This window comes from Pelodiscus sinensis, chromosome 3 (assembly GCF_049634645.1).
Source record: "Pelodiscus sinensis isolate JC-2024 chromosome 3, ASM4963464v1, whole genome shotgun sequence".
In the NCBI taxonomy this organism is placed as follows: domain Eukaryota; kingdom Metazoa; phylum Chordata; order Testudines; family Trionychidae; genus Pelodiscus; species Pelodiscus sinensis.
The window spans coordinates 190536230-190551977 of record NC_134713.1 but is presented as its reverse complement, the minus strand read 5'-3'; the positions used below and the strand labels follow the sequence as shown (position 1 = coordinate 190551977).

The 15748-nt window shown below is 41.9% G+C and overlaps 1 protein-coding gene across 17 annotated transcripts in view; it reads left to right on the top strand.

Moving 5' to 3' along the window:
* PLCB4 (phospholipase C beta 4) overlaps positions 1–15748 on the top strand; it is a 329261-nt gene that overhangs the window by 284763 nt on the left and 28750 nt on the right. For 16 of the 17 annotated variants that reach the window (XM_075925708.1, XM_075925695.1, XM_075925700.1 and 13 more), the window contains one exon: positions 13727–13842. The exons of the other annotated variant lie outside the window; for it this stretch is intronic. In XM_075925708.1, coding sequence (XP_075781823.1) covers positions 13727–13842 — 116 coding nt within the window. The remainder of the gene's footprint in view (positions 1–13726; positions 13843–15748) is intronic. 17 annotated transcript variants of the gene reach the window in all.

The window sequence follows — 15748 nt, the reverse complement described above, 5'->3', positions numbered from 1 at the left end:
ACGCCCTTTTTAGCAGAGAGACAGAACCCCAAACCCCAGCAAGGAGAAGCGGGACCTCTGCCTCAGTACCTAGGCTGCAAGATTGTGGACTGAACCAGGGTCTGGGACCCAGGAGTGGGACTGACCTTGCCACAGTAGAAACCATAGAGGGAAAAAAATGGTGACCTGCCCTGTAAGACGCCTTGCCAGGTATTTGCAGAGACATTAAGTGAATCAAGGAACAGTTTCCCGTCCTGTACATCTTGTTATGTATCCTGTGTGCCTAGTACAGGAGAAAGATCTGCAGAAATTCAGTGAGCCACAAAGATATTTAGATTCTAAAGGTTTTTGTAATTTTTTTCCCCTTATGTGGGTGTACTATAAGCCCAGAGATGCAAAGTGCAGGGTTTTTACAGCTGCTGCCGGTAGATAAGACTGAATATTTTGTAACAACACCCCCTAGTGAGTTGTCACCCTCAGATACTGGAATGTTCACATTTGTTTGGTATTTGACTGAATCTGAAAAACATCAGTAACTTTTTGTAATTATCAGCCTTTCAAAAAGGCCTTTCATCCTAGGAACAATTTGCTCCTGAACCTCCATGTTTCACTGTACCGTTGGGGAGGTTTAAATACATTAGCCTATGACTTTTGCAGATTGCAGTAGTGATTTGATTTTTAAAACAGACTAGAACATTTCTACTGAGCAAGATCAGACATTCAACATTCACTGCCTGCAGCACATGCAGTCCGCAGAGTCTCTTGGACTGGGAAACACGATGCTACTGCACAATAGTGGATGTGGCGTTTTAAATGGGAATTATTGTTTTGTAGCTTGTAATTAATACATAACAGGCTAAATTCTGGTCCCTGAACAAATGAGCTGTGCTCAGGAAAATTACACAGGGGAGCCTGAACACAGAGCTCCTACCGAGGGATTAGGCTAGTACAGTCACCTAATAGCAACACCCCTGTGGCTAGGGTCATGCAGCTATAAATCCAGTTGGTCAAAATTCTGCAAACAGGGTGTCGAAAAGCAGGCTCTCGCCCTAGGTTGGAATAGTTGTTGGGCTTTGTCTTTGGTGCCTGCCTATGCTTGGGCCAAATCTTCTGGCTAGAATACAACCCGAATGCAGTGGACCTAGCATGGATCTGCTGGGTGCGATGGGGGCAGCTCTGTGTTGTCCTCAGATTTTGAATCTTCGTTAATCTAAATGCAAACCCCTCAACCTTTTTCTAGAGTCGGTGTAGAAGCTCTGCCATAGCAGACTGCTTCCCCTACCTCTCCTAGTAGGGCTATTGAGGAGAGAGGCATTCTGGGTTGAATTTCTTCCTAAATAAATTTATCCTGGATTCATTTTCAATAACTTCCTTTTTTAAAATTGTATATGGAAAGACCTTGGACTATATGCCCTAGAATATAGAGCACCAGCTTCATCCTAATGTGTGTAGACACAAATCCATTTGTTTACAGAGGAGTTACATGTGCATAATAAGCTACAGACTGCACAAAAGCCATAGCGTGGAGCAGCTGCTCTACATATTTGACCTAAAAATATCGATGTGTCTGATTCATTCTAATATAGAAATGCAGAAAGACTGTGCTGCTTAGTTGGATATTTAGAAGTTTCCCTCTTGGTTCACAGGAACAAATTTTGGTGTGGCAATGGAGACATGTTCCATTAGCCACTCCACTTTCCATGCAGAAATTGGCAGCACACTGTATGGATTGCATATTAGATGTGTGTGCGTAAACCTGTGATTATGCACTGTAAGTGGGTTTTTTTACTCATAACATACATAGACATGGATCCAAGATCATAAAAAGCCACAAAAACCTGTTAAAATCATCTTGAAATCGTCATTTCTAAAAATAATAGGGTCCAGGTTCGTTCCAGATATCATAACATAGAAACAGGCATAATTTTATTGTTTTGTTGTGCAATATAATCATTTTTTTTATGTTCTTGATATTAACTTTTACTAAAAAATAATATAAATAAATTGCAGCTGGGGTATAGAGGAACTGACACTACTATGAAATGAGTAGGAGTATTTGAGTGATTATAAGGCTTTTGATTAAAATTGTATGTAATGTAGAGTGAATTGCTGTGGTATCCCCACTGGGTGACATTCATCAGTGATGAGTTATACATAATAATACACTTCTGCTGGGTATTCAAAATAAACGTGGCTCAAATTGTTATTTTCAAACACTGTTTAAAATTCTGGGGCTGACTTATTTTACAGCCAGAAATGTATAGGAGATGTTTAAAAAGAATCTAAAATATAATCATGCCAAAATACGTATTTCTTATGTACCATGCCATAAACGCTTTAACTGGGAACATGAATCATGATTAATGGAATTTAAGTCATTGTAAAATCTTGGTTGCAGAGTATCAGGAACTGGGGCACTGCCTGTGAATTCTGTAAATTCAGCATTTACTACTTGTATTATTTATATTAATGTTAGTTCCCCAGATGTGCTCGGCACTGTACTGCACACATACATAAGAAGAGACGTTCTCTGTCAAGAAGAGTTTCGGCCTTGGTTCAGTAAGGTATGAAAGCACACAAGTAATTGAAGCACATGAGTAATCCCACTGGCTTCATGTGCTTTAGTACAGCATTGGCAACCTGTAGCCCGCGGGCGGCACTTGGCCCATCAGGATTGCGAGACATTTTGCTGACATCGACCATCCGTAGGCACCGACCCCCACAGCTCCCATGGTTCTCTTTTCATGGCCAATGGAAGCTGTGGGAAGTGGCGGCCAGCACATCCCTACAGCCCCTTCACCTCCCAGCACCGCTTCCCACAGATCCCGTTGACTAGGAACAGAGAACTGCAGCCTCTGAGAGCTGCGGGGGGAAGGGGAGGAGGGTGGGCGGTGGCTGACAAAAGCATCAGCAAAATATCTTGTGGCCCGCAATCAGATTGTCCTGATTGGTTCCCCACTGCTTTAGTGCTGACTGGGCCTTTGTCACTACCCAATGCTACATTCACCCTAAAATATCATTACATTTACCTTAAACTTTCAGATAGTTGCAAGTGGTACTTACAATGTGGCTTACCTTGACAGACAAGGTAGCCGGTAAAATTCTTGTAAAACAAATTATGATTTAAATTTGTGCTCATTACTCAAAAATAGTTGGTTAGAAACATCCTTCTTGACAATGTAATTTTCAGAGAGGAATAGAAAGCAAGTTGTGTTTGAAGAGTTAAGGTTTGCCAGTTCGACATAATTAAACTTTAAAGGTGTCTGTCTGCCCATGTGCAATAAAATATTTTCCTGTAGTTTTAGAACTTACCGTATTTGTGAAAGCTGGCAGCGCATGGACGTTCGGAGAAATCATGACTCAGCACAGTACAGGCCTCTTGAAATTGCTTTGGTTCAGCTCTTTCAAAGCAGCCTGCTTCTTAAGTGTACTGGTGGCTGATGGCGCTACTAATTCATTTTAAAAGAATCGCAGTGCTCTGTGTGCATCTTAGAAGCACCATCCACTCCATGCATCTTGTCGGCTCCTTCTTGACTCTATTGCTGGGCTACAAACCCTGTAGTTTGGAAGGGGAAGGAAGAGATAATCATCTAGTTGGAAGGGACTGGCAAGGTAGAGGCTGCTGATGGGGGCAGGTGATGTGAAAGGGGAAGGGAAAACAGAAAACAATCGCCAAACCATTTTAAATTATTTTTTTGCTTTCATTTTATTCCCATTTTTAATATGTTCCTGAACTGTCCCACAAGAAAAACAGAGAAATGGGATGCAAATATTAACATTGATAATAGTCCAAAAACTAAAGACCAAAACTTGGAGGCTACGTCTAGACTGGCATGATTTTCTGGAAATGCTTTTAACGGAAAAGTTTTCCATTAAAAACATTTTCGGAAAAGAGCGTCTAGATTGGCAGGACGCTTTTCCGCAAAAGCACTTTTTGCGGAAAAGTGTCCGTGGCCAATCTAGATGTGCTTTTCCGCAAAAAAGCCCCAATCGCCATTTTCGCGATCAGGGCTTTTTTGCGGAAAATAGTACTGTGCTGTCTACGCTGGCCCTTTTGCGCAGAAGTCTTTCAGAAAAAGACTTTTGCCTGAACGGGAGCAGCATAGCATTTCCGGAAAAGCACTGACAATCTTACATGAGATCGTCAGTGCTTTTCCGGAAATTCAAGTGGCCAGGGTAGAAAGCTGGCAAGTTTTTCCGGAGAAGCGGCTGATTTTCCAGAAAAACTTGCCAGTCTAGACACAGCTAGAAAGTTGGAAAGTCCAAAAACTAAAGTGTACTTCTACTATGAAAATGATGCTGCATTACTCAGCAGGCATTTGTAAACACACCCAAGGAGCAGGCCTGTTGAGTAGCATAGCATTGTCATAGCTGTTTTGCTTTAGTGATGCAAATACAGGAGGCACCTGACTTGCGACTGCCCGAGTTCCGACTCCCTTCACTTACAACCATTTTGTAAGTGCGGAAGGGGCTGAAAACCCCCGACTTACGCCCTCAGCCCACATTTACGACCGTGCACGGCACCTATCATAAATGAGGATTGAAGTTATGACACCCCCGACTGGCGACGCTTTCCCCAGAACCAATAGCGTCGCCAGTCGGGGGCCTCCTGTAAGATTTTACTACAGGCTGAACCTCTCTAGTCGGGTACACTCTGGTCTGGCAACATCTGTGGCCTGGCATAATTTTAGTTAACTGGATGTCCACTTATCATGGATATGGCCAAGTTTCCCATGGTCCCATAAAGTTTGTTAACAGCCACCAGTCCTGGCTCACAGTGCTCTGTGCTTTTACTTAGCTCTAATTTACCCCTAAATGTCTTCGAAGAGCCCGGTAAAGCAGTGGAAGCGTTGTTAAGGATGCTAGACAATATTGACCTTCCATGGTCTGGCAAATTCTCTGCTTAAGCACCAGTCAGGTTCCAGGGGTGCCAGTTTAGAGAGGTTCAACCTGTACTTGTTATTCTTTTAGAATTGCAGAGCCAACACAATTATGAAGAGCAAACTGATATCATCAGTTCCTTCCTGTGTATCATCAACAAAATGGTTTGTACATGTGTAACAGAGGGTGTAACTGGCCTCGAGAACATTCCCAGTACAAATTCTACCAGGAAGAAATAAACATAGGGAACACTAGCTAGTGCTAAAAAGGAGACTCTGAACAAGTGTATCCAATACAGTGCAATCAGTGAATCTTATGTGGTCCCAGTAGTGACAAGTACCAGCATCTCCAGCTCTTGCTGATTGATGCAAGATTTGTGCTCAGTGAGTCCTTCACCACCCATGCACTTGTCACAGGACCTCAGCTGGTTGACACAAGTAAGCACTTGTGTTATCCACCTCAAAGCTACTCTCTTCACCACATCCTCATAGCCAGGGACAAGAAATCTAGAAGCAGAGTAACCATTCCATATTCCTTTCTGGGCTCTGTGCAAGACTTGTAACTCCTTCTAATTAAAATCCTTGAAGTGCACCCCCTTAATTTGTGAGACAAGAGACCAGACTAACCTTGATGTGCTGCTAATTCTGAGCTCTCCTCCAGCTGCTACCAAATACAAAAGGCTTCCTAGAGGGACTGGCAGTGATATTGTTAGAGCCCTGCGTGGATACAAAATTTGCATCCGCCTCTGCGTTCGTATCTGCAAAAATGAGTTGCAGATATCTGCATCCATATCTGTGGGTGTGAAGCAAATCTCCACAGAATTGCAGGGCTCTAGATATTGTCTGGTGTGGTTGGGGTGTTTGCAACATTTATTGCATTAAAAGACAACCACGCTGAACACCTCTGATAGGATATGCCAAAACTGTGAACTCTCTACATGAGGTTTCTAAGTCCAGACTCACATGCACAGCTGGCTATACCCTGGACTGGAATCTCAGGCTGGTTATGAATCTAAATCCAAGAAACTCCCACCAGTTCACTTCCTCCTACAAGTGTAAATGAGACATCTCCTCATCAGAAGGCAAAAACACTGCAGTGATCCCCCTAGAAATGTTTGAATCTTTCCAGGTTCCAAAACTTAACATGGTTCTAGATGACCTGCAAGGAAGAAGACTTTTGAGTATTGGTGGTGGAAAGAGTCTAACACAGGCAGATTTGAACACACAGAATTTCTAGACGTAATGCTGCTGTCACACAGGATGAAATGAGAGTCTACCTCTGTCACAGAGACCACAAACGCACTTTGCAAACCTTTTCCAGACTGTAAATTGGCTTAGATTGCCTTCACACAGTTCCAGAATACAGCACCTTCCACTGTGGAAACTGTATCACAAAGAAAACTGCCTAATCTAGGCTGTCTTCATTGACACCCCTGCCCCAAGTGTGAGTTATACACAGGACCAGAAATATCTAAGTATTTGGCTGATTCACAAGTTAGCAGTTACAGAAGTAGTGATATCACCTAAGGTCAATGCTTGTGACTCTAATCACTGACCTCTTGGGGTGGCAAAAGAAAGTAAATAATTCCCGGACCCTCTGATACCAGAAATTGTCAGCACCTCCTTGAAAAAGAAGAGTCTACTCCACCTCTAAAACATGCAGTCCCCTAACCGGGCCAGAAGTAATCAATGCCTGACATGAGAGACCTTGTCATGCAAACAACCTCCCTGGGTGTAATCTTTTTTCTAAGCCAACTAATTGAGAAGGTAGCACAATCTCCAAAACCTGCGGTTAGCTGCCAGTATCCTGGGTCCATCTTAGTCAGACTGCAAGCAGTAGCAACAGCATTTGTAACAATGCTGGATGATCTCCAGTTTATAGACAAAGTTCTGTTCCTTTCCACGGCATTTGATACCATTTCTTACCAACTTATTTATTTGGATATCTCCCCCACTTCCAAGATGTTCCAGGAGTGAACAAAAATGTCCTGAAAATCACTCAGGTCCTTACTATTGAACCAAACTGAGGAGTCATTGTGGGCAATTGTTCCTTCACCCCCAAAGCCTTCACCTATGTATTGAGCTTGAGGTTTGTATAACTTCCTCTGAAGAATCATGATATCTGATCAGGTGGCTTTGCTGTAACAATCTATTTTGTACTTAGTTACATAAAAACTGTAATTTTGGCAATTTCTGGGTAAAAAGATGGTACTGCCAAGTGCCCCCTATGTTAATTTCAGGTGAACATAAGCACTTAAGTAACATAATATTGCCAAATCATCACAAAAATACCTACCAAAGAATAAATCTTCTCAGCTTTTGCTAGTAATTTTGTACTGCAATTTTTTAAAGGTTGCATTAAATCTCATATACATTTTCAACTAAGGCTAATACAGTAAAAAACATGCATCTGCCTGTCACAATGCAAAAGCCAGTGCCCAACTCTGGGACTCATGCAGAAAGGGAAGCCAAACTTTTAAGACAATGGAGAGTTAATGTAGTGCATAATTTTATCTGGAGCTCAGTATGAGATGAATACAATTCTACTGAAATGAAAGAAACCTTTTTTCTTGTCTTGGAGTTCTTTAATGAGGCTTCTGCAAGCTAGTTTTCCTCTAAATTGCTCTCTGTACTATTTGTGATATTGTAAGAAAATAGTACATAGCAACAAGAATAACATTTATGGGTCACCACGTTATTTCTTGTTTCTTTTATTAATGTGAATAATGATGTTTTCTTTGCTTTTAATGAGCACTGGATAGAAAACTACACATGCTTTTCATTTTCCCTTGCTAAACTGTTGTTTCCTGAAATCATTTTTAGCCTTTTTAAACCAATCTTTTTTATTCTGAAAGCCATATTTTAACTGTATTATGGGCTTCAATTTGGAGACTGATTACCAATATGTAATTTGTATCTTTCTGTCTAAAAGAAAAGAGTGAATTTGAAATGGCAGCGGATTCTGAAAAGCCTAAATCAGAGATTTATGCTATATCTGCATTGGGAGTCACAAATGTACTGTCAACCAGTCTGGAACGTATTTCCACTTGAAACTTGGTTTGCCTCCATATGTGTTACATTTACAAGCATTGCTTGAAGTATACTGTAATACAGACTTGGAATTTTTCTTGGGACCTAGTCTTGACAACAGTTGTGGATGTAGCAATTGTCTCTAATGTGCACAGACAGCTACGCCAGTTTAACTAGTTCTCCTTCCACCCAGTTCTGCTTGTGATTGGCAGTCTCATAAGGTGTGATATCTTACATAGTGCTTTGTCTCCATATATTCTGTGTACTTTTCGCTATGCGCTGATGGGACAATGGTTTCTATGTTTCTGTATGTAAAAGAAAAAAGCCATGCTGGTGTATTGATGGTCTGGTGGTAGCCCTGGTATATACTCGATTGTCAGCCTTTGCTTCTCTTGGCTCATTGAGTATTCATGCTCATCACCTGAGATGGATCATCAGCCATTTGGTTGGAGTCCAACAAAAGGACTTCGATTGCGATCTGGGGTGAATTTGTCAGGCCATGCAAATTTGTCAGGTTGCATTTTCTGCAGTCATTAGGGGTAAGTCTAGACTACATGGCTCTGTCGCCAGAGCCATGTAGATTAGTTTACTAGACATACCCAAATGAAGCGGCAATTTAAATTAAAATGGCTGCCGCGCTGAGCCGATCAGCTATTTGTCTGCTCAGCACGCTAGTCTGGACACTCCGCAGTCGACATCAAAGGCATTTGTCGACCGCCCCGGTAAACCTCATCCCACGAGGTGACAGAGCCATGTAGTCTAGACATACCCTAAGTGTACAGAAAAGCACCAGACAAAACTCTCAAACTGGAGGTGCCAACCCATGTCAGAAGTTTAAGGCACTGTAATATAGTCTCAAATGATAATTTTGTGACTCCAGATCAGAAAGGCAGACCTGCCCAGAAGAACTGGCTAACACAGGGTGAGGAGGTGACAATTTCTGGCTGAATCCGTGCACTTACTGGAGAGCTCCCAACTCTCATCCAGCCGTGAGAGATGGGCCAGTTGCTTTGAGGAGCCATGTGAGAGGGCACTCAAAGACAGAAGGTCAAAACTGGAGGCAAGGGGAAAGGATGATGATCCTTGGGAGGCAAAGCAACAATAAAAAGACCATAGTATGAGGTGCTGCGCTGCATTGTTCAGAATGTTCCTCTCCAGATTTTTTCAGAGATACACATTAAGATGAATTTAACTCAATGCCTGGATGCTGCCCAATAAAGCGGAAGGGCTATTTTTCCACGTGTCCCATAAAAATTCAGTGTCCCGGCTATTACATGTGCGTATCAGCTTTGAGTATCAAGGGTTTTTTCATTCCCAATACGTGAAGGTGGCTTCAGGCTCAGAAATGCACGTTCTCAAATGGATTCTCCTAGACCTCTGCTCTCTTCGTTAGCTGTAATGAATACAGTGCATGCCATTGTGTTAAGTGCCAGAGACCCAGAACTGGGCATTGAAAAGAGTACTTACCAGCGGCTCATCCTGTAGCGTACCCAACATCTATACAAGGTAATGGGGCTTTGGGTGAAATATTTGTTATGTAAAATCAAGTGTGGTGATTTCGTGCAGCAATTCAGAAAACTCTAGAACATTTGAAACAATGGATGCCTGTAACTTGTGTCCTATAATAGCACAGTTGGACAGATACAGTGAAGCATTTCACAGTTCAACAAGGACAAGTGCAGAGTCCTGTGCTTGGGACAGAAGAATCTCAAACATTGCTACAGGCTGGGGACCAACTGGCTGAACAGCAGTTGGGCTGAAAAGGACCGGGGATTACACTAGATGAGAAGATGGATATGAGTCAGTAGTGTGCCCTTATAGCCAAGAAGGGTAATGGCATATTAGGAGGAGCATTGCCAGCAGCTCTAGGGAAGTGATTATTCCCGTTTAATCAGCACAGGTAAGGCCACATCTGGAGTATTGTGTCCAGTTCTGCCCCTCCTCCCCCATTACAGAAAGGATGTGGACGCACTGGGGAAAGTCCAGAAGAGGGCAACAAAAATGATAAGGGGGCTGGAGCACATGACTCATGCAGGGAAGCTGAGAGATTTGTGCTTATTCATACTTACAGAAGAAAAGAGTGTGGGGCAGGGAGGGAGGGTTGATAACAGCCTTCAACTACCTGAAGGGAGGTTCCAAAGAGTATGGTGAGAGGCCATTCGCAGTAGTGACGCATGGCAGAACCAGGAGCAATGGTCTTAAGTTGTAGTGGGGGAGGTCTAGGTTGGATATTAGGGAAAACTATTTCCCTGGAAGGGTGGTGCAGCACTGGGATGAGTTCCCTAGGCAGGTGGTAGAATCTCCATCCCTAGAGGTTTTTAAAGCCAGGCTTGACAAAGCCCTGGCTGGGATGATTTAACTGGGGGTTGGTCCTGTTTTGGGGAGAGGGTTGGATTCAATAATACCCTGAGGGCTCTTCCAAGTGTATGATTCTATGATTTTTCAACCTACCGTCTTTTTTTTCTTCCTCCTTCCCTGCAAACATCCCCAGATCACAAGGAAGAACTTGTGCGTGTGTACTAAGGGGTGTGTGTGGGGGGGTTGCTTTGTTTTCTTAAAACTACTTCGTCATCGGAGCGTCGTCAAGGAAGTCGGAAAGGCAAAACTAGAGAGTTCATGAGCAAACTTATGAAGAAAGAAAGCAGCGAGAGAAGAAATGAAGGATTAATTCTCAGCTTGCAATGGGAGCCGAGAAAAGCTCAGAAAATGGCTAGAGGTGGCGGATGAAAGAGAAGGACGCAAAAGCGAAATGCAGGAGGAGGAGACCATGTGCACAGATGATTCACAGGAGAAAATTAAGAAAAATGGAACTTGCTCCACAGGCTTTAAATGCTCTAATAAACAATGGAGAGCTGGCTGCTACCTTTAGCAACAGCCCCCACCAACATGAACATGAGTCAGTTATCCTCCATCAATCAGTGTGTCTTCGATTCCTCTCCAGTGTCCTTCCACTTCTCTTCAGTGATTTCTTTCTGTTTCTGCTCTGCTAGCGCAGCATCACCCAAATACTTGGATGACAAAGGCAGTGTCCCAACACAAAGCTTTGTATTTCCTTCCTTTTTTGCTGCATGCATTTGTGTGCTTCTCCACTCAGCGGTTGTTGCATGAAACAATTTGTAATGAGTGTGTGTCCACAAAGAAAACACGGCCCAGTCGGTTACCTGTCTGAAATAGCTTTTTATGGAACACAGCACATCAGGGTATATAATACCTTAGATTAGTATTCTGAAAAGATTAAAATTGGTGACAGGGAAGTTCTTCTAGTCCCTAAATAAAGCAGGATTCCAGCATTGAATATTATCTCCTTTACCCCATTTATGCAGAAGTGCCAGTTCAGTGTACAGCTGGCATATAATTTCAGATCATTATGCTTAGTTTTTTATATCAAGAACTGTACTGTTCTGTTTATCTGGGGAAGAGTATGTGGCTTCAGTAATTAAATATATATCAGGCAATTCACCTGTGGCTCTCTAATGCCATCAGGCCTGCTTCATCCTATTCACTGTCTGCGGTGTCTCTTAGTCTACTAATCAGCATGTTTATTCCCCGCTGAAGCTGGCATCTTTCTAGCGCTGATGGAGTCCATTTTTTCCCTTTGATCCTCTGTGGAACAGAAAGCTCAATGCCTCATTCTGAATAGAAATTGCAGGAGCTGAATATATTAATGCCCAGAGGGGTGGATAACAGATGCTGGAATTCAGGTTCACATTTTAATGCTAGCTTTTAAAAGTGTTGCGGCATTTACTAAAGTGGATGTGAAATTCTATCATTGGTATTTTTTAAAAGGAATTGCACTGATAAGTCCATTCCTATGATATCAGCAATTCAAAATTATCTGGACAAACTGGAGAAATGGTCTGAGGTAAATAGGATGAAGTTTAATAGGGACAAATGCAAAGTACTCCACTTAGGAAGGAACAATCATTTTCACACATACAGAATGGGAAGCGACCGTCTAGGAAGAAGTACCTCAGAAAGGGATCTGGGGGTCATAGTGAAGCACAAGCTAAATATGAGTCAACAGTGTGACACTGTTGCAAAAAAAGCAAACGTGATTCTGGGATGCATGCACAGGAATGTTATGAGCAAGACACGAGAAGACTTTCTTCCTCTCTACTCTGCACTGATTAGGCCTCAGTTGGAGTATTGTGTCCAGTTCTGGGCACCACATTGCAAGAAAGATGTGGAGAACTAGGAGAAAGTCCAGAGAAGAGCAACAAAAATGATTAAAGGTCTAGAGAACATGAGATATGAGGGAAGGCAGAAGGAATTGGACTTGTTTAGTTTGGAAAAGAGAAGACTGAGAGGGGACAGCAGTTTTCAGGTATCTAAAAGGGAGTCAGAGGGAGAAAAAATGATTGTAGAACATAAAGCAATGGGCTTAAACTGCAGCAAGGGTGGTTAAACACTGGAATAAGTTGTCTGGGAAGGTTGTGGAATCTCCATCTCTGGAGATATTTAGGAGCAGGTTAGACAGACATCTGTCAGGGATGATCTAGATGGTGCTTGGTCCTGCCATGAGGGCAGGGGACTGGACTTGATGATCTCTCCAGATCCCTTCCAGTTCTAGTATTCTATGATTCTAATATCTGTGAAATAGTAGCAATAAAACTTGACACAGAGCAGTAGTGTAAATTCAGAATGTGTAGCAAAAGTAAATGAAAACAGACAAAAATCCATATAACTTTTTAATGTGATCTGTTTACATTTCCGACATTAAGCCAAACCATAACAGTTAATACAAGACCTTTCTGTCAAGACCAGATGAAATCTAAGGCTATAGTACATTAATAAAATAACTAAAGCTACAAAATTCCCTATTGCAGTGTATGCTCGGTACTTTAAAACCATCACTGCTAATCAGACATTGAAGAAGAGTAAGTGTGCTTCTTAAGGAAGGGTGATTAAAATTGCTCATCGGTTTCAGTCCAGCTTGGAGCCAGAACATACAATTATTAAGTGAGGAGTATTGCTTCCGAAACAGAGTAGTATTTATAACCAGGTGGACCTGTGTCTGTAATCTGTGTGTGCACCTTTTGTTTTAATGGGGGAAATTGTTTCCCCCTTTACACTAGTGCAAATCAGGTGTAACTGCACTGAAATCAGTAGAATTACAATGGTGTGATAGAGACGAGAATCAGGCCCCTTATGAGTAGCTTGTGCATGGGAAAGACCAAAAAGAAAAACACAGATATTCCGTTGTAGGTAACTAAATATATGCTTGATAGCCTTCCTTATTGCATAGCTGAAAGTCACTTGCAATAAGGAACCAGCTTCTGCATTGCTTTGCGACAACAAAATACCCAGTGTCATTAGACTTATGGGCCTGATCCTCAGCCAGTGTACATTTGTATTGCCTTTTGTTGAACTACATGATTTACACTCGCTGAAGATCTGGCACTATGTTCAGTCTGAGATGTTTAGGAGAATGCCTGTTATGTTTTTGGTGGTCCCTGAAATTCCAGAATCTTTATATAGTATTTAATCTGAGGTCATAAATTGTATTAATTCACCACATTTAAATGATCATTTATTCCAAAAAGATACAGTTATGTAGATATTACCAGCTGGCATTTTTTCCATAAATTATTTTGGTTTGTGATAACTATACCATATTTTCAGGATACGAACACTGTAACAACAGATTTTCTTGATATGTACCAAAGAGAAAGGCTTTATATTTACTGAGAGAGATTTGGACCCCTTGGTACCAGGCAGCTAAAAGGGATTAAATACAATACCAAGCATATTTGTTCATACACTTACATTATCAACTAAAATAAAAATGAAACATTAAAAGTCAAGCAACCTAATTGTAAGGTCCTACTGTTTTCCAGGAGCACAGTGCTATGCAGAAGTTGCACTGCACACAAGTTGACAAAATAGTGGCACAGTATGATAAAGAAAAGTTATCTTATGAGAAAATGTTAGAGAAGGCGATCAAGAAGAAGGGGTAAGCTACTTTTTTTAAATGTTTTTGTATACAAATCAAAAGAGATTTGTAATGCTTTTAATGTCTGGAACAAAATATTACTAGAAAAGTAATTTATATTTAACCTACAGTAGCCTGGCCCTGCCCTCCTCAGTCACTACAGGCTGCATGAAATTTTTAAGACTGGGGCCTTAAAAGTGTTGTATTTGCTTTGACTTACTGGAGTCCTCTGTTTTCTCCATGTGCCATTAAAACAAATTAATCACATCCGATTTTTAGTCTCCATGAACCTGTCCTTACTCCCGTTGGATTCATTGAGAGAGCAAGTTCAGAACCTCAGTAACAGCATCGTATTTCGAACACAATTTGATCGTGGAAAAATGTGTGTCTGAATCTGGAGCTTTGTAGAAGGAAGCTCAAATCCAATAATAGGTTCTCTTTTACCATCATCTAGAACAGGGTTCCTCTCAACATAGGAATTGTAAATATTCTTTCAGATTCTCAGCTGGTATAAAGTGTTTTCTATGATGGCTGTGAAGCTACCTCACGTTGTGCTAGTTTAGGATCTGATCTATATGCTTCTACTTAGTTGCTCCTGAAGTTACTGGAATATCTTTATCACAGTGAATAAAATGTGTCCCTTGCACCCTAAAAGGCAGAACCTACAGGTTCCTATGAGTTCCAGGTTCCTGCTGTTCTCTGGTTGCTAGCTCTTTATCTTGAAGCAGCTTCTCCTGTTTTTCCCCGCTCCTAACCTCTAACCCTCATGGTCCCCTTTTGATTAAATATAAATATTATACTATTAGTCTTACAGTTAACCTGTGAACCCTGAAAAGCAGGAATGAGTTTTCTTAATAGAACACAGAATTATATTAGCAATTAGCATTAATTGTTTGTATTGTCTTTTCTAGTAATAACATTTCCCTGATCTTGGAATGGTTAAACAATTCATATTGGGCTGTTGCAACAGCATATGCAGCTGGGCTGTTGGTCCAGTCTCAATACAGGCAGTCCCCGACTTAGGCGGATCCGACTTACGTAGGATCCGCACTTACAAACGGGGCTTTCTCACCCCGGAGCTCGCAGGCAGCGGTCCGCCTTCTCGACCTCCGGGGCGAGAAAAGCTGCTCCCGGTGCCCCTGGTCTGCTGGGGACCGTCTCCAGCAGACCAGGGGCACCGGGAGCAAAGCCGCAGCCGCGGCGGGGTCCCGCGCTTCTGAGGCTTTGCCAGAGCAGCGGCTGAATCTAGACGCCAGTTCCGACTTACATTCAGATTCAACTTAAGAACAAACCTACAGTCCCTATCTTGTACGTAACCCGGGGACTGCCTGTATACTAATTGGATGTATTGAGCATAGGTGCCTATTTGGCAATGGGTTCTTCCATAAATACTGTACAGTGTTTTCTATATTTTTGGATGAATAGTATTTATAAAATATGTATTTGTGCCTGAAATGCTATTAAACTAAACTCTTCTTAGAAGTAGCAGTCTCTGAAGCAAAAGAGGAAACAAAAATTCTCCACAATGAGTTATGAAAAGGCTTTACAAACTCTTCAAGCAGTCGTCCCTTGAGCTGCTTTGATTCTTAAGGAAGGACAACCGTCATCAGGATCCAAATGTTCCTTAAGCTGAGCAGTACCTTCAGAAACAATTCTAGTATTCCAAACAGAGCACTAAAGAATTAGCTACACTCTGATTACAAGGGGAAATAGGAAAAACTCGTTTCGATTGACTAAACTGCAGTAGATGGCTAAAGAGGTGACAGCTGTGAATGGGAATTATAATTAAAATGGCGGGGGGGGGGGGGATATTCACTCCTTGGACCATTGGTGACAAACTGAGCACAGTTTACAGCTGCTCTGCATTTTGAGAACCTTGAGGCAGAAGATTTACAGATCAGCATTAACATTGGTCCAAGAAGAGATC